General features: G+C 52.3%; 10 protein-coding genes across 10 annotated transcripts; 4 read left to right on the plus strand and 6 right to left on the minus strand.

Moving 5' to 3' along the window:
• The first annotated feature begins 1,258 nt into the window (after window positions 1-1,258).
• On the plus strand, window positions 1,259-3,822 carry BZA70DRAFT_35386 (glycosyltransferase family 69 protein). Its single transcript, XM_064915055.1, has 2 exons — window positions 1,259-2,206; window positions 2,268-3,822. Exons 1-2 carry the CDS (start codon window positions 1,517-1,519, stop codon window positions 3,483-3,485), a joined length of 1,908 nt encoding a protein of 635 aa, XP_064771167.1. The 5' UTR covers window positions 1,259-1,516; the 3' UTR covers window positions 3,486-3,822.
• Window position 3,823: 1 nt separating this feature from the next.
• BZA70DRAFT_35874 (phospholipid methyltransferase-domain-containing protein) lies at window positions 3,824-5,789 on the minus strand. Its single transcript, XM_064915057.1, has 3 exons — window positions 5,188-5,789; window positions 4,298-5,092; window positions 3,824-4,243 (listed from the first exon to the last, which is right to left on the minus strand). The coding sequence occupies exons 1-3, from the start codon at window positions 5,486-5,488 to the stop codon at window positions 4,197-4,199; spliced, it is 1,143 nt and encodes a 380-aa protein (XP_064771168.1). The 5' UTR covers window positions 5,489-5,789; the 3' UTR covers window positions 3,824-4,196.
• A 1,432-nt stretch (window positions 5,790-7,221) lies between these two features.
• Window positions 7,222-8,889, minus strand: BZA70DRAFT_301386 (ras-like GTP-binding protein RYL2; the record flags this gene model as incomplete). The annotated part of the gene is made up of 4 exons (XM_064914718.1): window positions 7,222-7,608; window positions 7,664-8,188; window positions 8,348-8,387; window positions 8,857-8,889. 4 exons carry the CDS (start codon window positions 8,887-8,889, stop codon window positions 7,400-7,402), a joined length of 807 nt encoding a protein of 268 aa, XP_064771169.1. The 3' UTR covers window positions 7,222-7,399.
• A 768-nt stretch (window positions 8,890-9,657) lies between these two features.
• Window positions 9,658-11,189, minus strand: BZA70DRAFT_273010 (TFIIE beta subunit core domain-containing protein). Its single transcript, XM_064911764.1, has 3 exons — window positions 10,681-11,189; window positions 10,504-10,580; window positions 9,658-10,436 (listed from the first exon to the last, which is right to left on the minus strand). The coding sequence occupies exons 1-3, from the start codon at window positions 10,835-10,837 to the stop codon at window positions 9,861-9,863; spliced, it is 810 nt and encodes a 269-aa protein (XP_064771170.1). The 5' UTR covers window positions 10,838-11,189; the 3' UTR covers window positions 9,658-9,860.
• Window positions 11,190-11,400: 211 nt separating this feature from the next.
• Window positions 11,401-12,287, plus strand: BZA70DRAFT_235583 (snare Ykt6; the record flags this gene model as incomplete). Its single annotated transcript, XM_064910344.1, has 4 exons — window positions 11,401-11,504; window positions 11,673-11,755; window positions 11,819-12,197; window positions 12,260-12,287. 4 exons carry the CDS (start codon window positions 11,401-11,403, stop codon window positions 12,285-12,287), a joined length of 594 nt encoding a protein of 197 aa, XP_064771171.1.
• Window positions 12,288-12,987: 700 nt separating this feature from the next.
• Window positions 12,988-14,588, plus strand: BZA70DRAFT_254174 (actin family). Its single transcript, XM_064910751.1, has 2 exons — window positions 12,988-14,250; window positions 14,326-14,588. Exons 1-2 carry the CDS (start codon window positions 13,091-13,093, stop codon window positions 14,480-14,482), a joined length of 1,317 nt encoding a protein of 438 aa, XP_064771172.1. The 5' UTR covers window positions 12,988-13,090; the 3' UTR covers window positions 14,483-14,588.
• A 92-nt stretch (window positions 14,589-14,680) lies between these two features.
• BZA70DRAFT_273015 (uncharacterized protein) lies at window positions 14,681-20,383 on the plus strand. The gene is made up of 5 exons (XM_064911765.1): window positions 14,681-14,894; window positions 14,964-15,113; window positions 15,177-16,859; window positions 16,912-18,598; window positions 18,653-20,383. Exons 1-5 carry the CDS (start codon window positions 14,806-14,808, stop codon window positions 20,273-20,275), a joined length of 5,232 nt encoding a protein of 1,743 aa, XP_064771173.1. The 5' UTR covers window positions 14,681-14,805; the 3' UTR covers window positions 20,276-20,383.
• BZA70DRAFT_293428 (uncharacterized protein) lies at window positions 20,230-22,051 on the minus strand. Its single transcript, XM_064914411.1, has 2 exons — window positions 21,048-22,051; window positions 20,230-20,987 (listed from the first exon to the last, which is right to left on the minus strand). The coding sequence occupies exons 1-2, from the start codon at window positions 21,802-21,804 to the stop codon at window positions 20,482-20,484; spliced, it is 1,263 nt and encodes a 420-aa protein (XP_064771174.1). The 5' UTR covers window positions 21,805-22,051; the 3' UTR covers window positions 20,230-20,481.
• A 646-nt stretch (window positions 22,052-22,697) lies between these two features.
• Window positions 22,698-23,928, minus strand: BZA70DRAFT_37643 (serine hydrolase FSH). The gene is made up of 3 exons (XM_064915062.1): window positions 23,575-23,928; window positions 23,250-23,507; window positions 22,698-23,182 (listed from the first exon to the last, which is right to left on the minus strand). The coding sequence occupies exons 1-3, from the start codon at window positions 23,611-23,613 to the stop codon at window positions 22,745-22,747; spliced, it is 735 nt and encodes a 244-aa protein (XP_064771175.1). The 5' UTR covers window positions 23,614-23,928; the 3' UTR covers window positions 22,698-22,744.
• Window positions 23,929-23,972: 44 nt separating this feature from the next.
• BZA70DRAFT_37661 (ATP-grasp domain-containing protein) lies at window positions 23,973-26,697 on the minus strand. The gene is made up of 4 exons (XM_064915063.1): window positions 26,198-26,697; window positions 25,594-25,662; window positions 25,460-25,532; window positions 23,973-25,393 (listed from the first exon to the last, which is right to left on the minus strand). Exons 1-4 carry the CDS (start codon window positions 26,267-26,269, stop codon window positions 24,273-24,275), a joined length of 1,335 nt encoding a protein of 444 aa, XP_064771176.1. The 5' UTR covers window positions 26,270-26,697; the 3' UTR covers window positions 23,973-24,272.
• Window positions 26,698-27,110: the final 413 nt, after the last annotated feature.

The raw sequence follows: 27,110 nt of genomic DNA on the forward strand, positions 1-27,110 counted from the left end.
CTTTGCTATCCCATACTAATCTACCAAACTTTGCTGCTAAACAATCACTACTACTAGCTCCTGCTGCTAGCCCACTGCCACTGCCACTCAACTGCCTCGGCCTCTGCCTCTGCCTCTGCCCACCTCGGCAGCTTCCGCTCTTTATCTAGTACGTCGAGTCGGGTATCTCAATTCCACACCACCGATACCTCTCCTCGACCACATCCGCGCATCAGCACGCGCTCGACACTACCGTCCAGGCACAATACCACAACCACCACCAACTGCTCCGCGATACCAACCCTAATTCCATAACCCTACACTCCCTCCAACCCCTACCCTCGCCCTGCCCCCATATCTGCACCTCCGCTCACCTCTTCCTCTCCTCTTTTTCTCTTCAATGTCTTTTTACCACAGGCGCCTTTTAGAGTCACGGAATGTACTGATAAATACAACACCACGGTCATTCATGCCGCCTAATGTGCGGCTCTGCGTGCTCCAGGCTTTGCCTCAGAGAAATTTAAAACTTTTTCTTTGCTATTTAGAAGAATTAGTCGGTTCTGTCGCTCCAGGATGCTGAATATTCACGACCCTTGGGTGCGTTGTTGGCCCTTGCTTAATTGTTTGGGTGGGCGGCGGAACATACATATATCATATAATAAAGCTGTGTTATTCTACGTCTGTGCCTGTACTTAGTACTTCTTGCAAAGCCCTTCATAAGCTGCGTTTGTGTAGGCAGTTGATGAAGAGAAACAGCAACATATGACGGTTATGCCACAACTCTACTACGCCGCGCCGCACTGAGCCGACCAACCGGCGGCCAGGTGTTTCACAGAATAAAATATGTCACGCCCAAGCATAATGCCATTGTCTCCTCTGCACAACGGTGCCTTGGTTCGTACGAGCCGTCTGCCGAACCCCATCCGCGCTTCTGCTCTGGTCTGTCTCCCTGGCCCGAATCCACCCTTCTCTCCGAGGAAGCAGACGCAGCCACGAAGCCTTTCGAGGGCAAACGGCTAATATTAGGAAGAATGCGGGCTATGTTCGCCGACGAATGCAAACTAAATATGAGACGCGTGTTCCGCTCGCGCCGCACGCACAGTCCGCTTCGTTTTGTGGTGGCCCTGAGGAGAAACCCCTCTGCGCCGCTTTCAGATTGCGCTGTCACGCCGCATGTGGACTGCCGATGCTGTTGATCGCGTTGGTCACCGGGGAGGAGAAGAGAACAAACAAGAAGTGATCTTGGGAGACGTAGAGTGTAGTAGGAACTGATGAAGAGAGAGAGAGGGTATGTGGGGGACGGGCCGAGGAGCTGAAATGTGAGCCTCTCATCTCTCTTGCTCTTCTTCGGCCGCGGCAATCGCTAGCTCACATACCCAACCTTCGACGCCGATGACTTCACAGCCTCTCTCTGTCATTTCCCTCTCTCCTCCTCTTTCACCCGTTCTATCCTCCTCATACTCCCCATCGTCGTGGCGAGCTCACTGCGATCGCTCCCCGCTCGCTTCTTCTTGCTCTCTTGGTATCCACATCCGCCATGTCATTCTCAATAGATCTCAACTCGCTGTCTCAGTGGCCGATATACTCCTTTATCTCTCACTACCGCCTCGCCCTCCTGTTCTGGCTCCTGCCTACCCTCCTCTTCAGACTCCACTTCCTCATCCTCACCCACAACTCCCTCACTCTCTCCGCCTTCGCCGCCTTCGTCTTCATCTACCTCCCCATCAGACTCATATCCACCGCAGTAAAGCGTCTACGACCGCCAAGACCCGGCCTCGAATACCCCACCAGACGCCTCTCGTCCGACTCAAACGAGTCCACCGACGCCGCCTACTTCTTTGAAAAAGCCGCGCTCGAAAACCAAGCGCTCACAGAGTCGCCGAAATACTATCTCCCTGTCTCCTCCTCCCCGTCCTCCTCGCCCGCGCGCGGCCGCTCACGTCGCGGATCGTCGCAGAACGGAACAGGTCTGTTTGACCGCTTCACGCTGCGCAATGTGCTGTTGCTCAATCTCAGCATCGCGTACATTTTGGTCGTCTACACGCTCGGTCTCGCGAGCCCGTTCCCAGGTGGCGACGCGTCGTCGCTGCCGTACGTGGCTGGCGTAGATAGCGAGCAGCCTGGCGAGGCGTATTTCATCGCGGCGAACTTTTACAATACGGAGAAGATCATGCCGCTGTGGACGGCGGAGATGCTTCGGCTTATCGATGTGCTTGGAGAGAAAAATGTACTATTGCTTCACATATCCCCCTCTTTACAGACTTCGAACAATTGCTAATATTATCTAGGTCTACCTCTCGTTCACTGAGAACGACTCTCGCGACAACACAGCCTCGCAATTACTCCACCTGACGCGCTACCTCTCGTACCGCAACATCCCGCACTCGCTCAACATCACCACCGCAATCCACCCGCTCCCGCACAAAAACCCCTGGATCGACACCCCGCACCGCATCGAGTACATGACCGAAGTGCGCAACACAGCCCTCGAGCCCCTGCGCGAGCTGTCGGGTACCGCCCTCGGCCGGCGCATCGAGCGCATTATCTTTATCAACGACGTGATTTACCACCACACAGACGTGCTCAAACTCCTCGCCGCGATCGAGGACCCCTCGACCTCAGTCGACCCGCTCTCGACTCCCGAGACACCGGCGGTGATGGCCTGCGGCATGGACATGGAGGCATCCACGCTCTACGACCAGTGGGCGCTGCGCGACCGCTGCGGAAACAGCGTCAACGGGCTGTACCCGTACTTCAGCGACCCGCGCGACCGAACGATGGTCTCGCGAGGCGGCGTCGTCGAGGTCGGCACGTGCTGGAACGGCATCGTCGCCATGCACTCTGGCGCGTTCATGTCCCCGCCGCGCGAGTACATCCCGCGCCCTACCCCCGGCGCGAAGCGATATCTCGCCCCAGTCGACGACACGTCGTCCGCCGCCGTGCCGCTGCGGTTCCCGCAACCGCCGCAGTCCTGCATCATTTCGGAATGCACGCTGCTCCCGCTCAGCCTGATCAACAGCTACCGGCTTTCCTCCAACGGCGCCGTCTCGCCGCGGATCGTAGTCGACACCTCGGTCGTCGTGGCATACGACTACAAATGGTGGTGGCTGTACGCGTACTTTTCGCGCACGCCCATAATCCAGACCTGGATCACGCTCGTCGAGCGCCCGATCCTGCGCGTGTGGGAGAGCTTCGGCTTCGCGGACCTGTTCAGCTGGAAAGAATTAAAGGACGCGTGCTACCCGAGCGATTGGACGCGCTGCAACGCCAACGAGCAGAAATTCCTCACGCCGCCGGCAGACAACCCGCCGTTCCGCAAGAGCTCGGTCGACGCTGCTGCCGCGGCGGCCGCGCGCGAGAAAATCGTGCTGAACTCGCCGATGCCGGTGAAGACGAAGGCGGAGTTGCAGCGGAAACGGAGGATAAGGATCGAGGACCTCGAGAAGAAAAAAGCGGTCGAGTTGCGGCGGATGAGGGAGAAGCTTGCTGATGTGACGCTGTACTGAGATTCTTGATAGGTTTGGTTTGGTCTTTTTTTTTTTTGGGTTACTCTATCGAGTCAGTTTTGGGTGTGTGTACTGTCATTTTTTGTTAAAAAGTAGTCTTTGGTTTCTTTTTTTGTTCCGGTTGGTTTGCATTCTTTCATCAGGTTGGCGTATAGACGAATAGCACATTATTATCATCTTAAACATCTACGTATTCTATTTCTCAAGAATAGAACTTCGACTTACTCCAAGTAAATATAGACAGACGCGACGCGTTCAAGTCTTTTTAATCAGATGCCGCGAAAAGCTTCACTCTACAACCAAACAAACCACGAAACAAGACTGCGCCTACTCAAAGACACACGAACCCGCTGTTTAATTACTTTAATTCTAAAATATATTTATAAATAAAATACAAGTATAATATAAAATATGAAGCGGAGTAATGATAATGCAGCATTTTGTTTATTTAATCAGTCTCTTCTGCGTTGTATATAGTATCCAAAAGAAACCGCTGTATCTTGAGTACAAGTACCTGATGTTTTTTCGCCATAGCAATTGTCGTCCTTACTCCTTGCGCGTAAACGGTCACAGTCGACAGTCTACCTATCGGCTTTCTGTTTCGCTCTTCTGTTTATCTGTTTAACGCGGGAGGGAGGAGGTGCAAGTGGATGGAAGGAGGGATGGGGGTGGGGTGTGTGCGTGACTTTTGAGAATGAAAAGTTAGGACTTTTAGTTTTTCGCCTTTGTGGGTGGTGGGCCGTAGGTTTTGGCAATGTCTAAATACATGTTATTAGAGAGGATCGAAGAAGATAAAGCACAAAAGAACTTACGGGGATTCTCGACGATGAAGAGGAAGGCAAACTGCATGGCATGCGCGGCGATGGAGACAGCGAGCAGGGTATAGCTAGCGGCCATCAAGGAGATACCGTAGTATCCCGCGTATCCGACCGAGTACATGGGATGCGGCACGAGCTCAAAGACACCGTCGAAGCAGAGCTCGAGATCCTCGAGGAAGAAGAAGTCGCCCCAGTACCAGGCGTAGTCCTTGACGACTCTGTGCGCGTCAAGCTTGACCCACAGGTTGAAGATGAAGAGCGAGATGCCGGCGAGCCAGCGGCCGACGTGCAGCGTCATGCTCTGGTTCTCGGGGATGCTGGCGCAGCAAAAGGCAAAGAGCATGTACGAGGTGAAGTCAGACATGAGGATCAGATCGACGACGCGGCGGTACAAGAGCCAGGTGTTGTACTCGAGCGGCACGGACTCAAAGTCGTAGTCCGAGCCCATCTTGGACGAGAGCTCGCGCTTGATGAGGTCGTACGACCACTTCTTGAACGACGACGCGTTGGGGCCAGGTTTGCTGAAGACCATCGACTGCTCTGCCCAGCGGGTGAGCGCCTTGTGCACGGACTGCTGGTAGAGCAGGAAGCCAAGGCCGCCGTTGTAGGCGATGCGCGAGACGGCGTAGATGCCGAGGAAGGTCCATTTGCAGATCGGGTTGGGAAGCGCAAAGTAGAGGATGACGTAGAAGGTGAGGATTGTGAGCGTGAGGTAGTCGGAAAACGACTTGGGCTTGCTAGGGTCGAGCAGGGCGGTGACCATGTCCTCGGTTGTGGGGACCGCAAAGACTAGAGACGGTTAGCGATTGCTCAATTGAGAAGTGCGTGTCGAGAAAATGAGTGCCGCATGAAGGCACGCGACCATTGAGGAAGTGGATGCGTACCAGTGCCATCAGGAGTCCGTCCATAGGTAACCTTTGAAGTATCCGGCTTGAGATAATTGCTGATCTGGATCTCCTTCTTGAGCTTGCGTCCTTTCTGCACAAGGGCCGCTTTCCGCTGCAAGTACTTCTTCGCGAGCAGCTCCTTGTTGTTGAGCAGCCGGCGCTTCGACTTTGACAGCAGCGAGGCCTTGACGCCCGTGGCGGTGCCGGTCGTCTGGACGGCTGCGTCGGCGACGAGCACGGGGGAGTCAGTGACAGCGGGGGACGAGTGTCGCGAGCGGATCTGCGAGTCGTTTTTCATGATTGTGGTGGTTGTGGTTGAGGCGGTTGGCTGATGAGAAGTCTAGAGAAGGAAGATGAAGGTGTCTACCAAAAGAGCACGCGATGTATGAAATGCAACTGGAAGGGAAAAAAGAGCGGTGCGGGGATCAGAAAAACTAGGATGAATAGCTCGATGAAGAGACTACTGACGACGAGTTTTCTTTGCTCGGGCTGTTGAAGCGGGAAGGCAGTGGGGTACGGATGAAGGGTTTGCCAGGAGGGGCGGTTTGGGTGCGGTGGTGGGGAAGAGCGAGGCCAGGAGAGGGCGACTCGAGGCAGAGTCAGCGGACCAACGGACGCGCGCACACGAGTGGCCCGGCGCAGTGATAGCCGGGATTAGTGCCCTAACCCTCGCTATGGCCCCCGATATTATCCGATTCTAGAAGGGGCCTGGACCAGGTGGCGGGGGATCATTGAGAGTGGTGATGGTATATCTACAGGAGGAGGAAGAACAAGTATAAAGAGATGCAGGGAATGTGGATGGTAGGAAGGTGGATAGGAGGAAGATGGAAGGATTAGCCAGGGACGAGGACGAGGAAGCAGGCAGATTGGAAGCAGGCAGAAAATGAATCAGGGAAGGAAGGGGCTGTAGCGCTCGCTTTCCAGCGGGTTATCTGAAGTCAAATTGCAAGGCGGGGGAGGAGCAGGCCTTGAGGTGTGTTTAGCGATGTGTATTAGTTGCATTGTATTTATCCGATATACAGAACAATAACAGAAAAAAGAGGCAGAGAAGCAGTCGGCATCCTGAACAGCGAGCGACTGCGTCTCCAGGCTGCGTCTTCAGTGTTTTGCACCAAAGCGGCTTCCAGTCAGCCATTTTTTTAAACTTTTGTTCACTAAAATATCGCAAAGCCTGCGAGCATGTGACAGTTTCGAGCACTGCTATAGGCACTCTACGCTATAGACATATTACCACTGTTATAGTCATTAAAAATACAAAGAGCTAGAATAGCTAGAATTTGGATATCATTAACGCAAAGCAAAGTCATTAAAAGCCCGCTGAGTCGCAGCCCAGGCACTAAACGCACACACGTCATAAGTTAACAGTAAAAAACACTCGCAACACCTCCCAGCGATCTTTTCTTTCTTTTCGCTTTTTCATTTGAAACAAATAGCACTCAGGCACGCAGAATGGCGCCATGGAATAAGAAACACCGACAATAAAAATACCGGTAAACGGGAAATTCTCGCTAATCTCACTCATCTCAATCATCTTCTCCAGATGACATCACGTCGTCGTCATCACCCCCTTCTTCATCTCATCTCACGTCACCTCTCCTCATCTTCTCGATCTCCATCGCCGGTTTTGGTCTCGTACCATAAACATAGAATACTCAGATCTTTCTAGTCTGCATCGACTCGTAGACGCCATCAAGCCCTGCAAAGCTGGCTGGCTGTATAGCTGGTATCTCATATTCTCCGCATCTCACGTCAAACTCAAAAAATGGAAATAATAAAATTCATAAACCTCGATCCGAACGACTATTTCACAAAAACGGTAAACATTATCAATCTTGATCATCAGAAACTTAAATACAAAATAACAAACGCGAAAACAAACAATCGGCAATGCACAATCATAGAAGAGCATCAAGAATAAGGCATTAGAAGACATCAGAAAGTCAGAAAAGCAGAGCACAATACAAACAATGCTGCAAATGCCATGCTCGCAAGCTGCGTCAATTCAAATCAATCCCACGTAACATAACAATAAAAACATCCTAAACACACGAAAATACACGTAAAAAATACACAAAGCATTCAGATGTTAACCAAAACCATACAAAATCAAAAGCAAGAAGACAAAACAAATGCAGAATCACGAATGCAATACACGTAAAAACAAAAACTACAGACCCAGAACTAAGAAAGCAGATGAGAACGCTGGAAATCAACAGCAGCGACTCTTTTCAGGAACCGCAGCAGGCTGGCCTAGATTGACAGACCCAATGCTACGCATGGTTCCAAATGCATCGCCTTCCTCATCATCCGACGAGAACGAGTCAGATTCGTAATGCACAGAGTTGCGCCGTGATTTTTTGAGAATAGGCCGACGACGGATGATAGTTCGCGTGATGCTCTCGAATACTTCGTTTACACCTGCACAGTTGTTAGTAACCGATCAGCACTCTTCACAGTTATAATAAAAACACACCCTCGTCGTCCTTTGCACAAATTTCATGGCAGGAATCGCGACCCGTCCAATTCGGATTATCGACAATCTCCGAATCACGAAGCCACTTCTCCGCGTACTGCACGCATTTTTCAAACGGCACGGCCCTGCACGACGGATCCTCCCGCACAAGATCGAGCTTAGTTCCGACGAAATGAATAATAATATCCGAGCTCAAGTTCGCCTTGAGCTCCTGCAGCCACGAATGCATCGCGTCAAACGACGAGGCAGAGGTGATATCGTAGCAGAGAATGCCGCAAGCGGCAGAGCGGTAATACATCGGCGCCATCGAGCGGAATCGCTCCTGGCCTGCCGTGTCCCAGATCTGCAGGCGGACGACGACGCCGTCGACAACTATTTTTTTGGCGAGAAAAGACGCGCCAATCGTGGTGGGTTGGGCTAGAGCACGACGAGTCAGTACGCGATCGCGAATGAGGGGGTAGGGGGTTGTGGCAAAGTAAACACAACAACGGAAACTCGGCACAGCAGCGAGAGGTGGAAGACATACTATCATGGAAAGTATTGTGTACGTAGCGGACTACTAGAGATGTCTTCCCGGCACCTGTGGCACGAAAAAAGACGAGAACAAAGTCAGCGAGCTGCGGTAGATAAACAAAAGATTACAGATCGGGGAAGGCTGCCGCCGCCAGCCCGGATCGAGCTTACCTTGCGCGCCAAGAAGGACGACTTTTGCGTCAGCAATCATCTGAGCAAATAAAACAACCCAAACAATTGGGAGAAAGATGCCAGGATGGGGCGGGCGAGGGGGGGAGGGATGGCTGACGGGAATGAGGACGGTGAAGCGGGAAAGAAGGGAGGAGTGCGAGCCATGCCAGCGGAGATGTTTTGCCAGTGTTTAGCGTGGCACGGTTCCAGGGGCTAAAGTGTGAGTGTTGTGGTAACAGAAGTACAGAATATAATGTAATAAACAAGCGGCGTGAACAGCACCAGAATAAAAAGGGAGAAAGACTCAGGCACGCCGTCGCGACCTGCTGCACGCTAACAACGGCCAGATCAGAGCGACGTCTGCAGGCAAACAAGCAAGAGAAAGGCGAGGAATACTCAGACGTTCATCTACAACCTCCTCTATCTACCAGCAGGGATCCTACGCCCCGGTGCTGGCTGGCTGGCGCAGCTCTGTCGCAGCCAGGATCCCCGGGCCGCGAGCCACGTACGTTCCGCAAGAGCTCAGGGGACTTCTGCGCCATTGCGTCACCGCGCATCTCCACCGTCCCCGTCCTTCGAAGTTCGGGTCGAGAGTGCCAACTGCTCATATTCAGATTATTTTTGTTCCGAGAAGTTGTTCTTTGTTGTTTCCTTGTTTGTTCGTGTTTGTAGTAGCTGCTCGTTCAATTGCTGCTCTGCCTGCTCCTCCTCGCTCCTCGCTTTCACTTGCCTTGCCTTCGCCTGCTCTTCGCTGTCAACCGTCCTCAAAATACCCTTACAAGCAACGTCCACCTGGCACCCGGTCCTCCAAGGTTTGTGGTGCTTGACCGTATACACCCAGCTGGCTACTTCTATCTGCTATACCCCTGTTCACGGGCTTCATTTGCGCGTATATCATCTACCCTTCCGCCCTTTGTTCGTCTTGTCTGTCCAGCTTGATGCCAATCCACGGTCTTGAAATAGACGCTTGATCTACCGTTCAGTCAGATAGACCTCATTATACCGAACCCATCCTCAGCTACGCCCACATCTCCATCTTGACCTCTATCCAGCAAAGCACCTCTGTTCACCATCCTTGTTCGTTCCCATTCAGACGCATCTCGGCCACATTGTCCCGATCTCTTCATACTCAGTCGTCAAAAATTCCCTTGATTACTATTTTACAACTTCTAATTTCCTGACTGCTAGTTTACAGCTGCAATTTATAGCACTGCCTCTTTTTCGCCCTCTTCATATGCACTCATAATCAAAGGATTCGAGTTGGCTGCATAGCATTTCATAAGCTGCATCCTGATCAGGGTCCTTCTCGACCTCTCGTCGAATCAGAGCAAGCAGCGCTACTGATTATTGATCGGATAATATAAAGGGTCAAACATGTCATCTATTACTATACTATACAAAATTTTTGGGCCCAGCCATATCAGAAGAATCTTCTGACAACGACAGACTCCCAGACTCGACAAAATTGTTCATTACCTTCATGCTAATGATCTCTAACTATATAATATGCAGTCTATACCCTTCCAAAATCCTTGAGCACACCGGGAATATGAGTATTTGTGATTTTTCCCTTCCGCGGCTTTTTCTGCTTCTTCTCATGCATATTTCCCGCCTTCTTCACTGTCGCAGGATCCACACTCGTCGGCTTCAGCCCGACCTCCTCCAACTTCCCTGGCAATTCCGCCGCAGACGGTATCGGCAGCCTGTTCCACATCGACTTGAACTCTTCCTCCACGCCGCCCATCTCGCCGCCCATATTTGCCCACACCAGCCGCGGCGTGCCTTCCTTCCGCGTTCGCAACACGAGGATGTCGCCGGCGGCTTCGAGCTTGTCAATCGCTTCTCCACAAGAGGGCCAGCCGTCTTGTAGCTCCTTGACTGATAACCCGCGAAAGGTCTGCTGTCGGCGCAGGAATGCAAGCAGACCCTCTGCGGTGCGAATGTTGTGTAGTGGTCTGTACTCGTACGTTCGCTTCACGGGGTCGTAGATGATTCGTTCAATGTGTTGCAGATGCACCAGAAGCTCGGGACCACCTGCGCCGTTGAGATAGCTCTGCAGGTCCTTGACCGTCACCGGTCTGTCTTGATCCTGCACGACAGCAGAAAGTTAGCTTTTGCTTGCTCAAGATCCCTAATTGCTCGTCTGGGCTCCGTACTTTAACATATTCGACCGCATGATGCAATTGCGTCAGCATATGACTTCCGATCCCGGTATCAGCCGGTTGCGAGAACACTACGTCAGTTAGCCCAAGCGCTCAAACTCAAGATCAGATCACCCAGCGCAGCCCTGCTCAGTTGCTCTCTTCCAGATCAGATTCAGGAGATCGCCATACCAGTGCTGGTCTTGACCTTCTTCCGCTTCCGTCCTTCATCCTCCGAGTTGTTCGACGAGTTCGCGGCCGAGTCGACAATCACCCGTTTCTGCAACACGGGCTGGGCCTTCAGCCTGTTTTTGAACGCCGAGAGATCGGCTGCAAGAGACTGCGACATTGTTTCAACGAGCCGGGTCGGCGGTGTGTAGTTGGTGGTATTGAAGACCCAAAAAGGCAGTCAGGATCCAGCTTGTTCCTCTGCAGTCCAGTGATTTGGTATCCGTTCAGTGCTTCTGTTGTGCAGACGTGGTGCAGTGGTTATTCTTGAGAGACAGCACCGTCAACGACCGAGGACGAGCAACAATGAGCACCGCTGAGCTTGAAGCAGGTAGTGGCGATGACGAAGGAGCGAGCGCGGCAGCCGCGTGCGGTCGAGTTACGGCGTAAACGTCGCTGCGGCTGCGCGGTTGGAGCCAATCTTGGAAGGTCGACGGCAAGCGATAGCACTGCCCGACTTAATCTTAGCCGTTCCCCCTCTGCCTTCGAGATATTAGCACCTGTTCTCTCTAAAACCGCTGTCTCTTCTTCTTGTTCAGCAAACACATCTGGCCTGTTTGCGCCTCTTTGTTCTCTCCAACCTCTACCTCCCCGCGCGCTCTTGGGAGAAGTGTCCATCGTTGACAACACCGTCTGCACAAACTACGTCATCCTCATCCACAAGCAGCAGCATCAACACCAGCAATGAAGCTCTTCTATATCGCCATCTTTAGAAATTCAAGCAAGCCCGCAAAGGAGCTTGCTTCTGCTAAGGAGCTCTCTAGTTTCAGTTTCTTTGAGCGCAAAAGGTTCGTGTGGCCTCTTCACCTACCACTTTCCTGAGCCGTGCCGCGTCGGTCTCGTTTCTGAGCACCTATTGTCTGCATGTGACGATCTGCACTCCTCTGCTCGGCCGACGGGGTCTATCTCAGGCTTGTTTGACGACCTAGCTAACGTACTCATCTGTCTATTCATAGTGTCGGCGAGTTCTTGACTTTCTTTGGAAACACAGTTGCCGAGCGAACTGCTCCAAGCCAGCGACAAAGTGTGGAAGAGAACAGTACGCTCCAACCCCTTTCGTTCTATCTTCCATCCCATCACTGACTCTAACCTACCACTACAGACTACATCGCACACACATACGCACGGTCCGAGGGTGTCGCAGGCGTCGTCATCGCTGATAAAGAGTACCCCATCAGAGTGGCCTACAGTCTGCTCAACAAGCTTCTCGACCAGTTCCTGACGCAATACCCACGAGGCCAATGGGCCGAGGGCGATGTTACACTCTCGTTCCCGGAGCTCGAGTCAAGCTTGGTCAAGTACCAAAACCCGCAGCAGGCAGACAGCATCATGCGCGTTCAACAGGAGCTCGATGAGACGAAGATCGTGCTGCACAAGGCTATCGAGTCTGTGCTGCAGCGAGGCGAGGAGCTGGATTCTTTGGTTGCGAAATCTTCTGCTTTATCGACGACTTCGAAAATGTTTTATAAGGAGGCAAAGAAGTACGTCAAGTTCCTATATTCTATTTGAGGCTAGTCAAGAGCTAACGGATGATAAATCACAGGACCAACTCATGCTGCGTCATCGCCTAATCTTCCCTACGTACAATCTCTACACTTCTATCTCTTAGTAGACTACCGACACCATCAGTAGTCGTCGTCTCACCCGACTGTTTGAATTGCAGGGATCTTACAATACATACGCGGTCCTCTCGTCGACATCTGTTTATATTGTCGTCCTTGTCGGGGTTGTTCTTCTCCTTCTTCAAGACTGTTATATAAGTTTGATTGATATTGCGAATAATAATACTGTCGTGGCCTCTTATCTATTTTTTTGTTGTTGCCTTGTTCTCTCTGTTCCTCATCTATTTTTCTTCTTTATATAATGTAGTCTAGTCTATTCGTCCTGCTGTTTATTTAATCTCCAGCTTTTTTTCCTCTCTTTTTTACTCAATCATACTTGGTGTGTTACGCGCAGTTCCATGTCGTTGTATTTACTTAGCGACTTCAATTCTATGCAAGAGGTTAGTGTCGGGTTAAAATAGCATATCTTTGTAATTTCCCGGACATGCTCTGTAGATAGATCAGCATTTATTGACCGATTTATCGGCGTAGCTGCTTCTTTTGGCTGTCTACTACAACTATTAAAAGTAATAAGCCATTTCTCTATTGATAAAATGTGCTGCTGACCTTGTGTTGGGCTGGCGGCGTGTAGTCCGAGGAGGATTCAGCTGATCGCATCGAGCAAGCTTTCTCAAATCTTTGATCGCGCCCACTCCCAACCTCATCTCTTCCCAACCACCCACGCTCTACACGCATCTTCAAACCACAGCCGAACGACAACGACGACGACGAGACGACAAAGCAGCAGCAGGGCTTAATAATCTCAGTTTGCCATGGCTCCGCAGCCGCAGCCAACGTCAGTCTTTGTCCTCGACAACGGCGCGTCTGAAATCAAAGCCGGTCTCGCGAGTTCCCCTTCGCCAACGATATACCCCAACGCAATCACACGCAGCCGCGACCGAAGAGTGTTCATAGCCGACGAGCTGTATACGCAATGCAAGGACTTCTCGGGACTGGTGTATCGTCGGCCGTATGAAAAGGGCCATTTGACAAACTGGGAGAGCGAAAAGGTTATTTGGGATCGCGTTATTTACGGTGACGGCAGCAGCAGCAGCGACGGCGTGAGACCAGAAGAGACGGCGTTTATCCTGGGAGAGCCAAGTGCGCAACTACCAGTGTGCTCGGCAAATACAGATCAGATTGTGTTTGAAGAGTACGGATTCGCGACTTATTTCAGATGTCCGTCTGCGTTCCTAGTGCACGAGAACGATCACAACGAGGCGTTGTATCAGACGGAGGAGGAGACCGACGCACAGCCTCTTGCCGAATCAACCAAGAAAAACACAAAACTTCTCAAGTCAGATACCACGCTTGTGATTGATTCTGGCTACTCAGCGACAGTGGTCACGCCAATAATTGAAAACAAAGTATACCATGCTGGCATCAAACGGCTAAACATCGGCGGCAAGCTGCTGCGCAACTATCTCAAGGAAACAATCTCCTACCGCCACTACAACATGATGGACGAGTCATACATCGTGAACGAGATCAAAGAGCACTGCTGCTACGTGTCGACGAAATTCGCTGCCGATCTCGAAATCTGCAAAAAGTTCTCGCTCGCAAAAAATCCGCTCGCGATCGAGTACGTACTTCCTCGCGCGTCGGCGTCGGGATTCAGAGCAGGCCACGTCCGCACTAAATCAGAAGCAAGCGAGCCAGATGATCAGATCCTGGTCCTTGCAAACGAGCGGTTTAGTATTCCAGAAGTGCTCTTCCATCCGTCCGACATTGATATCGCGCAGGCTGGTGTCCCGGAGATTATCGCCCAGAGCTTGAACACCATCCCGGATCGCGATGTTCGCAATTTATTGCTGGCGAACACCGTCTTTGTTGGTGGGAGTACCAAGTTTGAAGGGTTTAAGGAACGCGTGTCAAGCGAGCTACAGGCACTTACACCAGACGATGCGTTCCTCAGATTAGGATTCCCAGACGAGTGAGTACTCCATTTTCTATTTTCCTGTGTTGGTACAGAGACAAGAAGAAAGCTAACCGCTTCTGTTGATTATAGCCCGATAACATATGCATGGCAAGGAGGAGCGAGGCTGGGTCAGCAAAAGGCCAGGCTCCGGTCGCTGCAGGTCACGAAGAAGGAGTACATGGAATACGGATCTAATATCTGTCTGCAGAAATTTGGCAGGCCTGCAAAGGATGACCGGGAGCTGTAGTAGCTGCTCAATGTGTATAATAGATATTCTGCATGTGCTGTATTATAAATCACTTTCCTGCTCGTAAAAATAAGCAGATCCATATTGAATCGAAATCATCCTCGACATCTTTTCGTTACACAAGCCTGAGCCGCACATTGAAACTCTAAACGATGTGAAGGTGCGCAGACACGCCGGTCAGATATCTAATCAGCCCCAGCCAGACCTTCTCGATCTCTCATACTGATCTCTGAGAGAAATTCTTCTCAAAACTTGTATTGCAGCAACGGTTATTGTGTTGAGACAGTCTGCTGCAGGCTGACTGAAAGAGTTAGAAGCGAGAGATGGCATCAATTGATTTTGACGCGCTGCGACGGGCGCCGGTTGGTGGCAGTGGAGGCGTGAGCGAGACCGTCGCGGTCAACCATCGAGCGTGAGTGAATGTTCTTTCTCTGTAGCGACTAAGAGCAAAGACTGACTATGAGACTGTTGGTTGAACTAGACTGATCACTCGAACGCTGTCCAAGTATCCGGTTGACCACGCATTATTCAGAGAGTTGATTCAAAACAGTGCTGACGCTGGCGCGACGACTGTTAAAGTCGAGTTCTTCACCGACGGCTCCAAGGGGCCTATCAAGATGGACCGAATAGTGTATGACATCTTCTACTTTGTCAAATAACTTTGTTTACGTGCCCACGCTGACATGACCCACAGAGACGTGCAAAAGCAAACCGTGAAACGCCTGCGCATCAGCAACGACGGCATGAACTTCCGCCCGGAAGACTGGGACCGGCTGCGCGAGATTGCAAAGGGCAATCCAGACGAAACCAAGATCGGCGCGTTTGGTGTCGGGTTCTACTCTGTCTTTGCGGTGACGGACGAGCCGATGGTGCTCAGCGGCGCGACCGGAATGAACTTTTACTACAAAGGCGACCAGCTCCATTACCGACGATTTGAGATCTCGGAAGAGATGCAGAAGCAGGCGACCAGGAAATGGACGTCGATAGATCTGCCGTACTCGTCGGCGAAGCCGCTTCCGGAGCTGCCGCATTTCACTAGTTTTCTAGCGCAGAGCTTGACGTTTGTCAAGTTGCAGCAGATCGAGTTCACCGTCGACGGCATACCGCTGCTTGTTATCCAGAAAGTAAAGTCCGATCCGGCGAAGCTCGATATTCCAAAGGAAATCAACCTGAAATCACTCGATCGGTCTATGCAGATGGATAGGGTGGAGACCGAGTCCGTGCAGATCAAGGCTCGGTACTTGAACGTTACGCAGCTGGGCAAGTCAGAAGTCGAGTCAAAGGGGATAGTATCGTTTGGGCTGAAGTTTATCCATGCATTCACCGCCGACGCTGAAAAACCGACAGAGTACACAGAGGCCGTTCTGTTCCTCCGCAACATCACAGGCTACATATCAACCTATCCATCCTCCGCATTTGCAAAGAAGCTGCAAGGCGCAATCATGAAACCCCCGCCAAGACATGCCTCGATCTCGATGATTGCGCTCAGCAAAGCCGAAGCCGACTCGTCGCAGCTCAAGTCTGGAATCGCAAGCCAGATCTTCCCAAAGGAGTTTGAGGACGCAAAGGTCTTTATCGGGTTCCCCACCAAGCAGACTACGGCTTTGAAGTCGCATATCGCTACGCCGCAGGCGATTCCGACCATGGAGCGTGCAGCTGTCGACACTGCGAATGCGTACGTCAAGGACTGGAATAAGGAGATGATGTACATGGCGGGAATCTTGACTCGTATAGTCTACGGCACCGAGATGAGCTCGATCGGCAGCCTAGTATCCTCCGGCGACGCGAAGAAACCGGTTCTCAACCCCGAAATCTTCGACAAAGCAGGGTTTATCATGAGCCAATTCTACTTTGGCAGCTCGACCCCAGACGCGCGGATCGGCCAGTACATCGCGACCGGGTTCTGGAAGTCTGCAAAGTCGGTCCCGCTCGTGACCACCAAGGGCGTCAAGCCGTCGACCGAAGCACGTGCGATGGAAGACATCACGTTTCTGAAAAACGTCGCTATGATTCCAAAGGAGATGTACGAAGGTGCGCCCAAATTCCACGACCAGGTCAAGACCTTGGGTCTCATCCGCACCGTCGACGCAAGCGATATCCAGACCGAATTCAGAAACCGGGCGCTGGACTCCGCAGACATGATTGCCTTCCTCAAATGGGCGATCAAGAAAGTGAAAAACAGCGAGATGTCGATGGCCGAACTCGGCACGATGCTGGGCTACGCTCTGCTCGCGGACGAAAAGATGGGGACGATCGATATGCGGTCGCTGATGTATTACCATAATACCTCGATCATTCCTGCAAAAATGCCGGTTCCGTATACGTGCCTGCCATATACTGTTGCAAAGGAGTTTAGAAACGCCGATCTGGAGATGATGTGAGTGCCATTTTGTGTGATTATCTCATTGTAAAAATACTAATTAGTATAGTGGCTGGAAACCGCTGGATATCTACTCATGGGTGATGCACCTCACCGGGACGTACTCCGGCTCCCTACCGATCGAGCAAAATCTCTCAGTCTCGCCGGATTTTGCTCAGGAAGTTCTGTCGACGATCTCAAAACAGTGGTACCCGCAAGTAACCTCAGTCAAGACGGCGATCTTCGAGCTGCTGCGCGAGCTGACATGTATCCCCACGCAAAAGGGAATGAAGAAGCCCAGCGAGTCTTATCTGCACGATATCAAGATGTTTCCCGACCTGCCGATCGTGAGCGAAGCCGTCAAGAACAGCGTCTCGGAAGAACTGCTGGTGTACCTCGGCGTGCGCAAGACGATCGAGCTCAAGTACGTGATGGAACGGCTGCATTCAGATACCAAAGCGGGGAAATGGTCGTCGCAGGACATGGTCGTCTACCTAGCGAGCCAGCAGAAGGACATGCAATCTACCGACTTTACGTTCCTGAAGGAGAACGAGATCGTCTCGAGCGAGAACGACGACAGGTTGCATAGAGTCAGCGAGTTGTATCAGCCCGCAGACGAGCTGCGCGAGATGGGACTTCCGCTGCTCAAGTGGTCGGATATGAACTGGAACCCGCGCTCGTCGGAGGCATTGTTTTTGTTTAAGCTGGGGTTGAAGAGTCATCCGCCGGTGCAGACGGTGATTGAGCTCGCGGCGAAAGCAAAGACCGAAGAGGAGAGGGACACTGCTCTGCTGTACTTCATTCGCTACTTTGACCAAAACAAGTACCGATCGGTGTACAACTCCAACATTCACGAGCAGTTTCTGCCAGCAACCATCGGCAGCGGTGAAAAGATCAAGAAAGTGACGGTTGCTCCACGCGAGTGTTTCTCTTCCTCTTCGGTAGCCCTGTTTGGCTTCCCTGTCCTCAGAGAGGACCTGCAGGCCGAGGCGTGGAAGTTCGGCGTCCAGATCTATCCGCCGATCGGGGACGTCGTGTCAAGACTAGTCGCGGTCCCGCCGTCATCGCTCGAGCAGGCGAACAAGATGTTTACCTTCATGGCCGGCAACATCTCTGATCTCCGCAATAGCGACGTCAACCTACTAAACAGCTCGGCGTTCATCCCAATCTTTGACGAAAATACCGGCAACGTCTCCTCCTACGCGCCGCCATCGCGCGTGTTTATAGAGTCCTCCACAACCTCCTCCTCCGGCGGCGGCAGCAAAGATCTCTTCTACCGCAGCTTCTTCAACTTTGTCAGTTTCGACGTCGGCGCAAATGCGTTCCTGCGCTACTGCGGCGCGCGCGACAAGCCGAGCATGCTCGAGCTCGCGCGACTCACGGTCGCGGAACCGAACGCGATGTTTGTCAACGCGGGCGGATACGCAAAGTATAATGAGCTGCTGGTCAATTTTGAGCGGAACTGGGCGCAGCTGGCCGGGGACGCGAAGTTGCTTGCAGATATGAAGCTCTCGGCGTTTGTCGTCGGGCGGAAGTTTTCAGTTCCGGGCGGGGAGAAGAGTGTGGCGGCGGCGGCGGCGGCGGGAGATGGCGAGAGTGATTTCGATGAGGACGATAGTCTTGCGGACGAGGATGTGGAGTATGTACTTGCTCGTGCATCTGAGATTGTGATTAACGACGACGTGGTCAACTACAATTTCTTCAAGATGGAGATTTTATCTGCGCCGTTTGAGCCTGAGATTGAGAAATTATACCAGGTAGGTCTTGATAACCCCCCACTATCTAATATCATCTACTAACTTTTTCCACAGAGAATTGGATCTCTGAAGATGTCGAATGTCGTCCAAGAATCAATCTCGCTCGGCGCGTCAATCAACTCATCCGACGTATCCAACGTGCGCAAGCGCATCCTCGAACGCACCAAACTCTACCTCGACCTCAACGACCGCATCGAAAACACCAAAGTCCCCTTCCCGCACTTTGAAAAGAACCTGCGCATATCCTCTGTCTCGCGCATCCAGATCCAGCGATCAATCATCCGGCTCGCGCTGCGGCGGCGACAGGAGCCCGTGATAACGTCGACGACCGCATCGATGACGAAGCGCCCGGACGGCGGGTGGACGATGTACCTCGTGCCTAAGTTTGAGTACTTTGACGTCGCGCAGGCGCTGGTCAAAGTGCTGCTCGAGCGGCCGACACCCGACGCGGCGACGGTGCTCGAGTCGCTTATGAATTCGTCGCTGAGCAGTCTCGAGCGGCGCGGGTATAACGTCAAGCGGCTGATCAAGCACCAGCGGCAGGAGAACGAGGCGGCCAAGGCGGCGCATAATAAGTTGCTGGAGGAAGCGCGGCAGAAGGAGGTTGAGCGGAAGAAAGCGGAGGAGGCGGAGCTTGAGAGTTTGAAGCAGAAGTTGATGGCGTCCGGGCCGTTGCAGGGTGAGCCTGCGCCGTCGAGCAGTGATAAAGAACTTGATCTGCCGCCGTCGTATGGATCCAGCAGTGGTAAGAACACAGACTCGCAGTTGACGAGATCACAGCCGCAGCAGCCGCAGAAGCAAGACAAGAGTTTTGACCTTGGCGGGGTGTTCAATAAGTTGAAGCGAGGCAGTTCAAGAAGATCGAGCGCGAGCCTGCCATCTTCTCCTCGTGAGCAGAGGCCGCTGATCGAGGGTACGTCTGCTCCACGACAACAAAGTCCGACTCGGGTCCCCGGTGGCTGGGACGATGACGTCCCTCCGCCCCAGCAGCAGCAGCAGCAGCGACCACAGAGAATCACATCAGGGAGCAGCACAGGCTCAGCGCCGCTGACAGACAGCGCGACCCGGCAGCTTTTGCAGGAAGGAATCCAGCACACGGCCGCCTACCGGGGCGAGAACCTGCAGAACGACGAGCAGCAATGGATGCCAGGCCAAGACGTCGCCGCGTCCGCGGCCGCGTCCGCCGAGCAAATGTGCGACCGCACTGTCGCGCACGATCTCGAGTTCTCCGGGATGGTGTCGAACATCGGGCCGAAGCTGTACGTCTCGCGTGGCGTGCCGGACAGGCAGGTGCCGCGGGAGTTGCAGGGCCATATGAAGTTATTCGGACACACGCTGCGCGAGCTGGCGGTGAACGTGTTCAAGGTACGCTGGGACGCGATCCACATGTACTACGACGAGAACGGGGAGTCTGTCGCGTTCAACATGAACGGCAGTTTATTTTTCAACCTGCGGTATTTTGTGCGGGACGTGCGCGCGACGCAGACGCTGGCGAGCGCGGGCGGGTTTAATATGGCAAAGGCGCTGGACTACTGGTTCCCGGTGATGGCGCACGAGTTGGCGCATAACCTCGAGCATTCGCATGGTCAGCGGCATTCGTTCTTCGCAGAAACGTATATCCAGCAGTTTGCGGCTGCGTATAGACGGGTTGCGAAAAAGCATGATAGCTCTGTGTAGATTTGAGAGATGATGATGATGATAAATCTCTGTTTAAAGTCCGTTGCTAGAGTTGAGAGACTTGGAGGGGTTGCATGGCTATATTGTTAACTGAAGATGCTTACAGGAAGTAAATACAAAACCCACTCATAATGAAAACAAACACCAGACACAATGACCAAATACACCTACTGAAACAAACAAAAAAACAAAAAAGAAACAAGCTGTCATAGCAATTTCTCGCAAAGCTCGTTGAGCAGAGACGTAGCTCTAGTGACCTGGTCCACAAGCCCATTGAACTGCGTCTCAAGCGATTCATATTTCCGCTGCAGCTCGACCACAGTCTTGCTAACCTGATCGAGCTGGACGATGACGATCCCGAGCGGATCAAACTGCTGCGCCTGTTTTTTCCCGGCGTCGGGGTTGCTGTTTTCGTTATTCTCTTTAGTACTACTACTCCCTTCGGCTGCTGCGTCATGAGCCAGAGTTAGAGTCGACAGCGGCCGAACCTGATGGCCGCCGAGTCTGCTGCGCAGTCTCTCGATGCGCATAGCGTCCGCGGATGCTTTTTTTTCGCGCTTTTTGGCGCGGACCGAGTCGATGAAGCGGCACCATCTGTCCATTTCCTTGTCGTACTCTGTCAGTGGTGTGTCGGGGAGTATATGCGCGCGGCGCTCTTCGTGCTGCGAGGACCAGTATGCCATTGATTTTCGCATTGCTTTGACGTTGAGGCCTGGAGAGGGATTAGTAAAGTGTTTTAGCGAAAGAGAAAAACAAGAAGGGGGAGACGAACCCGTTTTTGCACGAAAGAGTTTTCTCATTTCCTGAAAGAAGCGCTCGTAGTTGACAAACTGTGCTTGATGTTCGTTGCAGAGCTGGACTATGCGCAGTCGCTGCTCGGCGGTGACCCGCGTACGGCGCTTGACGTCTTCCGCGTGCGCGCCGCCGCCGGTGCTATCGTCGTTTGCATCGTCGTCGTCGTCTTCGTCGTCGTTGATGTTATCGTCAAGGTCGGCCGTGTGGGGTTTGCTCTCTGCGGCCGGGGGTTGGGAAAAAGGAGCGGGGTGGGGGTCTGCGGGGTGGGATAGGCTGATGTCGGAGATCGAGTCTGATGCTGACGAGTAGCGATCGTTGCGGGAGAGAGGGAATGGGCCGAGAGCGAGGGGGTTGGTGGTGGACTGGTGAGAGAAGGCGGGGTCGGGGGCGAGGATTGATGGGTTTTGGAGGAGGTAGTTGGGATAGTAGCGCTGGTTGAGGGAGGACTGTTGTAGATGGAGCTGCTGTTGGTGCTGGTGGTGCTGGTGCTGGTGCTGGTGCTGCTGACGGGGTGGACCGTAGCCGTAGAGCTGGACGGAGGAACTGGGGAAGATGTCCTCCAGATGCTGCTGCTGGTCGAGTACTAGATGCTGCTGCTGGTGCAGCTTCTGCTGGCGGTTCTGGTCGGGGCCGGCGGAGAAGTCCTGCCGGTCGTAGAGAGCGAGAGGATGCTGGTGGTGTTCGCCCTGCGCGTTGATCGGACTGACATGATTAGTCTGCGCCGCAGACATCATTTACAGAGGCTAAAATGCAGCTGATCGAACTTTGTTTCAGAGCAGAGGCCGGGGAGACATAGTCGGATGATGCGGATATGCGAGCAAGAGGAAGAAGAGCAGACAGACAACAAAAGAACCTGAGAAGAGGAAGAAGACACAGACAGACAGAAAGACGAGAAGAAGGTGGGCCTCCGATTGCGAGCCGGTGTTAGCGGCGGCGGTGGGCGGACGCAGGCTGGGCTGCTGGTCTCCGCACGAAATCCTGATTTAGCAAGCGCCTCGCTTAAGCTTTAATACCGCTATCCGAAATACGTCAACTGCGAACCTTGTTTGTTTTGTATTAAATCTGTTGTTTGTTTGTTGTTTAATTGCTTTGTGTTTTATTTCATTTATTTTATTTTATCTGTAATTTTATCTGTAATTTATAATTCCTGAATCATCTGATGCATAAGCCTGCATTGACACAAACCGGCAGTTTGGTGGAGGTGGACGAGAGTGCTGCTGCTCTCTCTACTCTGCTCTATCTGCTATACTATACTCTACTACTCTGCTATTTTCTACTCTCTACTATACCAGAGAGTTACTACACTGCTATTCACTCTCTGCCAGCACATTCATCAAATGATACACTCTCCTTCATTTAAACTCAACCGTACCCTCCAGCCCGCCTGCGTACGTCTTTTTGCGTACGCGGGATTTAGCCGTGCGGTGCGGTCCGCCGCCGCGTCCGTGCGGATCTCTTCTCTCCGCCAGAATCAGCTCACCGCGCTGCTGTCTCAAACCTTTCTTCTTTCTTCTTTCGATTGTTTTTCATCTGTTTCCTTCCAGTGCCGTTCTTATCTTAATTCATCTTCATCTCGCTAGTTGATGCTTAATCTCTCTTTGTCTTTCTCTTTGTTGTCTCGTCTTGTCTTTCTTTGTTCAGGGACTGCGATTACTGCATAATCTCTAATCTACTCTACAACTTCGTCCCCCCTCCAATAACATCAAACTCATCGTCCTCCCACCCATCATCCCCATCCTCCGCCTCCCCAACCTCACTCTCCTTCTCCGCCGCCAAAACAAACCCCGTCACAACCCCCAACGACTCCTTCGAACTCGGCACAAAGTGCCCTCCCGGATGCGTATACATCGTCCGCGTATCCTTATCGCACGCCTCCCACAGCGCCATACTCCGCTCCTCAGACACAATCGTGTCCACCGAGCCCAGCACATGCAGCGTCTTCGTCTTGATCGGGTAGTTGTGCTCGTGCTCTGCCAGCGTCGACCGGAAGCCAGAGTACAGCACCGCAAACTTCAACGGCGGGTGCTCTGGAAGAAGAGTCGGCAGCTCGGTGCACAGCATACCCGCCATCGCTGCTCCCTGCGAAAACCCAACCACTCCCTCAAACGGACCCTACAACACATCTCCAGTCAGCAATCCATCTCACATCCCCTCCTCGATCAAAAAGAAAACACCATACCTCCTTCTCAATATACTCCTTTAAAAACCCCCACGACTTATCAATCCCCACAAACGCTCCCGTGATACTATCCTTCGTCCACCACCCATAGCTATCCTCATCTATCCCTTGACTCTGCACGCTCGCCCGCTCCTCCGGATCAGCTGGATCCGGCACCGAAAGCCTGATCGGCGCAGTCGGGAAAAACGCCTCGAACTTGTCCGCTTTCTGAAGACTTTTTCGCAGTGCTGACGTTTTCTTGTAAAACAGCTCCCCGGACTACATCCTCATCTCAACCGTCAGAATTCATCATCTTCCTTCCCTCTCTCCCGCAATGGAAACATACCTGCGTATACCCGTGCAAATACAATATCTTTCCCGGCATAACGGCACTGTACCACCTTTTCACCGTCCCTATTTCCTCAAAATACCCGTACTCTCCTCTTGTCCTTATACCCCGTGCCAGCAAAATTCCTCGCCCTGCGTATCGCAATCGTCCAACGACTTTCGTCAACGCCAATTCTTTCCCGTTCCTGCGTGCAAGCAATCAAGACTTGATAATATATAATCCAGTCGGTTATATATCCAAGTCACAATCCCTGCCTGGCTGTCTCTCTATCGCGGTCTATGTAGCAGTGCGTAGCTGTATTCTACAATCGACCAGTCAGATTACTCCCCTTTCGTAATTATCGCGCGTCCGTCACCGCCGCCGCACTCTCTCTCTCTCTCTACTCAACTTTAACTCTCTGATTCATCTCTCTTCACCTACATCTTAACTACATACTGCACATCTACATCAATTCTTACACAACTACTCTAATAGGCTGTATTTCTTATATAAGCTTGCGATGGTTACCCGGTAACCAAACTCGCCCGACAAATACAAAAAAAAAAACACCCCTAAACAAATATATAAAACAATTCATATGGACGAAAGAAATAAATAAGGAACAAGCGGCAACAGCAACAACTCAAATACTACTAGAATCTAATCATCATCGTTGACACCCCTAAATCCAAATCAAATCAATTTAGTTTAGTGCCTTACAAAGGCAGCTCGAACGACACGTTCACGTCGATCTCACGCGCCATCGACACAACAGCCGAAAGCTGGCACACCTTCTGCGCGGCCTCGTCGAGCTCGGTGAACGAGAAGATCTTGAGTCCAGATTCGCTGATGAGACGGTGCGCCTCCTCAACGTTCGTGCCCTGCAGACGCGCAACAATAGGAACAGTGATGTTCATCTCCTGCGTCGTCGCAATAAGACCCTTGGCAATGTTGTCGCAACGCACAATACCTCCGAAAATGTTCACAAAGATCGCAGTCACCTTCGACTCGCGAAGGAGGAGGTTGAACGCCTCACGGATAGCCTCGGCGGTAGCACCACCACCGCAGTCAAGGAAGTTAGCGGGCTCTCCTCCGTAGAGCTTGATGATATCCATCGTCGCCATGGCGAGACCGGCGCCGTTGACGAGACATCCAATGTTTCCGTCGAGCTTGATGAAGTTCAGGTTGTAGCTCGCAGCCTCGAGCTCATCCGGATCCTCCTGAGTCGTATCTCTGTACGACCACACCTCCTTCTGACGGAACGAAGCGTTGTCGTCGAATCCGAGCTTGGCATCCATAGCAAGCACTCGCTTGTCAACAGTCTCCGAAAGAGGGTTGATCTCAATCTGCGTAGCGTCCTTCTCCTGGAAGACCTTGTAAAGCTTCTTGACAATGTCAGCAGCCTCGGGAATGCACGCAGACGAGAATCCAAGCTTCTCCGCAACGCTCGTAGCAACCTCGTCAGTCACACCAGTGTGAATGTCAATGGGAGCAGAGAAGATAGCATCAGGGGTATCGTGCGCGACAGACTCAATGTCCATACCTCCCTGGCTCGAGGCAACGATAACGGGGCCGCGAGTCGTACGGTCAAGCAGGATAGCGAGGTACGCCTCGTGACGGACAAACTCGCGCTCGACAACGTAGACTGCAGTGCAGAGCTTACCGCCCGCACCGGTCTGCTTGGTGATGAGCTTGTGGTTGAGCATCTGCTCGGCGTAGATCTTGGCCTCGACAGGCGACGAGATAAGCTTCACACCACCCTTGAGACCGTTGTCGAAAGTGCCCTTGCCACGGCCACCGGCGAGAACCTGCGCCTTGATAACCATATCTTCCTTTCCTGTGGATTGCAGTTATATTAGTTGGATGTAATCGAAGTGAAAATTTCTTTATCGCAGCTACTTACCGAGCTTGACAGCAATCTCCTCGGCTCCCTCGGGAGTGGTAGCAGCATCACCATCGGGGACGGGGACACCGTACTAAAAATATAGAAAAATCGGTTAGGATTGAATCTTTATAATAAGTAACAAGCAGACATACGTCTCTGAGGATAGCAGCCGAGCGGAACTCGTGGAGCGACAAGAAGCGCTTCTGCACAGCAGAAACACCCTGTTGACGAAAGAAAAAAAGTCAGCTACTAGTGCTTTAACTAGAAATATAAAGGCTCTTTCAATTGTTCTCCTCCAGTGATTGTCCAGCGCGGTCGGCTGCTACCGGCAGCAGCCAACCAGCGGATGAGCCTGACCCCGCACCGCGGATGAGCTCTCTGTCGCGACATCGGCAACCACACCAAAACACAGTTATGCAGCAGAAAACAGCAATCTGTTTACTTTGTAATAATTGATGTTTGATTTGCGCGATGTATGCTAGATAGTTGCTGAGCGGGCGACAATTCAGTCCAAACATCCGACACCGGGGATGCCGCAGCCGACAGCGGGCCTTTGGGAATAAACAGAGACCCATCCGGCATCAATTCCAGAATCCAGAACTGTTCAGCGCATCAAAATCCATCTTACTCAAGAAGGTGATTCCATGGTGGATTGATGGCTTTGCTGGATGCTTGGGTGGGGCATGATGGATTGCGCGCAGCTTCACACTGAACGGAGACCAATGAAAGAGCACAGATCCAAGAAAGAAGACGAACCTGTCTATGCGCGCCAGCGCGCGAGGCAGTAGCCAAACGGGTAGATAGCATTGAGGCTCCCTTAAGCAGCATGGTGAAAGTCGAAGGTATGAGATGGGGAAAGAGAGGGGAGGGGGGAGGAGGAGGGGGATGATGAGAGGGAAAAGACGGTGAGGAGGGGAGAGAATGTGGTTATGGTTCCTGTCCGTCGTCGGCTGCCCGCACCGGGTAGCTACCTGTCCTCTGCCGCGGTTCCGAATCCCGCGGATACGAGACCCTCAGAGATATACCGCCGCCAGACAGCTGCAGATGGGTGGATATTTGAGTAAATTGATTGTTGTAGTTTGATCAGTCAAACAGTATCAATAGTCCAAGCTACCGCACGCACAGCAGCAGTGGTTCCTGGGGACCTGGCGGGAGCAGCAGCGAAGGCACGAAGCCCTCGGCCAGAGACGATAGCAGGACTCAAGAGGAGTAGATCCGTGACCAAAAGAGAAAGGTCGGATTATGTGATCGCTGACTTAGAAAACGCATGTCATTCATTATATAATCTCACCGCTACTCAGCTTTCTGTACGGGATATGGCCCTGGCTGTCGTGTGCCCTGAGCAGTAAATAGCATGTGTATGTGATTATGGAGACAAGCTTAGTTGTCCCTTGATCCTGCTGCAGCCGTCATAGACAGACATGGTGCTCGAGGCCGCAGCTGCTCGCTGAAGACGAGGACGCTAGAGCGGGACGCTGGAGACGACGGAGCAGCAGAGTACAACAGATCAGCAAAGAAGCAGAGGACGAAGGATTTTGAACAGAAGACCAACGATCGGACAATCTGGTTTACTTGTTTACTTCCAGAGTATTTTACGCACGGTGCCGGTGCCCGAAAGCGGCCGTACGAAGTGCCAGGTTCGGGGAGCCCGCTACGCCACAGCTACGGT

Source organism: Myxozyma melibiosi (assembly GCF_037950935.1).
Source record: "Myxozyma melibiosi strain Phaff 52-87 chromosome Unknown BZA70scaffold_1, whole genome shotgun sequence".
Lineage (NCBI taxonomy): Eukaryota > Fungi > Ascomycota > Lipomycetes > Lipomycetales > Lipomycetaceae > Myxozyma > Myxozyma melibiosi.

What these genes read in the sequence shown, in the direction of transcription:
- BZA70DRAFT_273010 (XM_064911764.1), bottom strand. Translation starts at nt 10,837, where the DNA reads ATGTCGCAGTCTCTTGCAGCCGATCTCTCGGCGTTCAAAAACAGGCTG. An exon ending in GAAGGTCAAGACCAGCACTG is followed by an intron (nt 10,581 to 10,680) that starts GTATGGCGATCT and finishes TAACTGACGTAG; the next exon opens with TGTTCTCGCAACCGGCTGAT. An exon ending in ATGCGGTCGAATATGTTAAA is followed by an intron (nt 10,437 to 10,503) that starts GTACGGAGCCCA and finishes GCTGTCGTGCAG; the next exon opens with GATCAAGACAGACCGGTGAC.
- BZA70DRAFT_273015 (XM_064911765.1), top strand. Translation starts at nt 14,806, where the DNA reads ATGGCATCAATTGATTTTGACGCGCTGCGACGGGCGCCGGTTGGTGGC. An exon ending in AACGCCGATCTGGAGATGAT is followed by an intron (nt 16,860 to 16,911) that starts GTGAGTGCCATT and finishes TAATTAGTATAG; the next exon opens with TGGCTGGAAACCGCTGGATA. An exon ending in AGATTGAGAAATTATACCAG is followed by an intron (nt 18,599 to 18,652) that starts GTAGGTCTTGAT and finishes CTTTTTCCACAG; the next exon opens with AGAATTGGATCTCTGAAGAT.
- BZA70DRAFT_35874 (XM_064915057.1), bottom strand. Translation starts at nt 5,488, where the DNA reads ATGAAAAACGACTCGCAGATCCGCTCGCGACACTCGTCCCCCGCTGTC. An exon ending in ACGGACTCCTGATGGCACTG is followed by an intron (nt 5,093 to 5,187) that starts GTACGCATCCAC and finishes AACCGTCTCTAG; the next exon opens with TCTTTGCGGTCCCCACAACC. An exon ending in CTTCATCGTCGAGAATCCCC is followed by an intron (nt 4,244 to 4,297) that starts GTAAGTTCTTTT and finishes ACATGTATTTAG; the next exon opens with ACATTGCCAAAACCTACGGC.
- BZA70DRAFT_35386 (XM_064915055.1), top strand. Translation starts at nt 1,517, where the DNA reads ATGTCATTCTCAATAGATCTCAACTCGCTGTCTCAGTGGCCGATATAC. An exon ending in ATGTGCTTGGAGAGAAAAAT is followed by an intron (nt 2,207 to 2,267) that starts GTACTATTGCTT and finishes AATATTATCTAG; the next exon opens with GTCTACCTCTCGTTCACTGA.
- BZA70DRAFT_254174 (XM_064910751.1), top strand. Translation starts at nt 13,091, where the DNA reads ATGGCTCCGCAGCCGCAGCCAACGTCAGTCTTTGTCCTCGACAACGGC. An exon ending in AGATTAGGATTCCCAGACGA is followed by an intron (nt 14,251 to 14,325) that starts GTGAGTACTCCA and finishes TGTTGATTATAG; the next exon opens with CCCGATAACATATGCATGGC.
- BZA70DRAFT_37643 (XM_064915062.1), bottom strand. Translation starts at nt 23,613, where the DNA reads ATGCCGGGAAAGATATTGTATTTGCACGGGTATACGCAG. An exon ending in ATTTGCACGGGTATACGCAG is followed by an intron (nt 23,508 to 23,574) that starts GTATGTTTCCAT and finishes ATGAGGATGTAG; the next exon opens with TCCGGGGAGCTGTTTTACAA. An exon ending in AGGAGTATATTGAGAAGGAG is followed by an intron (nt 23,183 to 23,249) that starts GTATGGTGTTTT and finishes GATGTGTTGTAG; the next exon opens with GGTCCGTTTGAGGGAGTGGT.
- BZA70DRAFT_293428 (XM_064914411.1), bottom strand. Translation starts at nt 21,804, where the DNA reads ATGATGTCTGCGGCGCAGACTAATCATGTCAGTCCGATCAACGCGCAG. An exon ending in ACTCTTTCGTGCAAAAACGG is followed by an intron (nt 20,988 to 21,047) that starts GTTCGTCTCCCC and finishes ATCCCTCTCCAG; the next exon opens with GCCTCAACGTCAAAGCAATG.
- BZA70DRAFT_37661 (XM_064915063.1), bottom strand. Translation starts at nt 26,269, where the DNA reads ATGCTGCTTAAGGGAGCCTCAATGCTATCTACCCGTTTGGCTACTGCC. An exon ending in CGGCTGCTATCCTCAGAGAC is followed by an intron (nt 25,533 to 25,593) that starts GTATGTCTGCTT and finishes CTATATTTTTAG; the next exon opens with TACGGTGTCCCCGTCCCCGA. An exon ending in GGAGATTGCTGTCAAGCTCG is followed by an intron (nt 25,394 to 25,459) that starts GTAAGTAGCTGC and finishes TGCAATCCACAG; the next exon opens with GAAAGGAAGATATGGTTATC.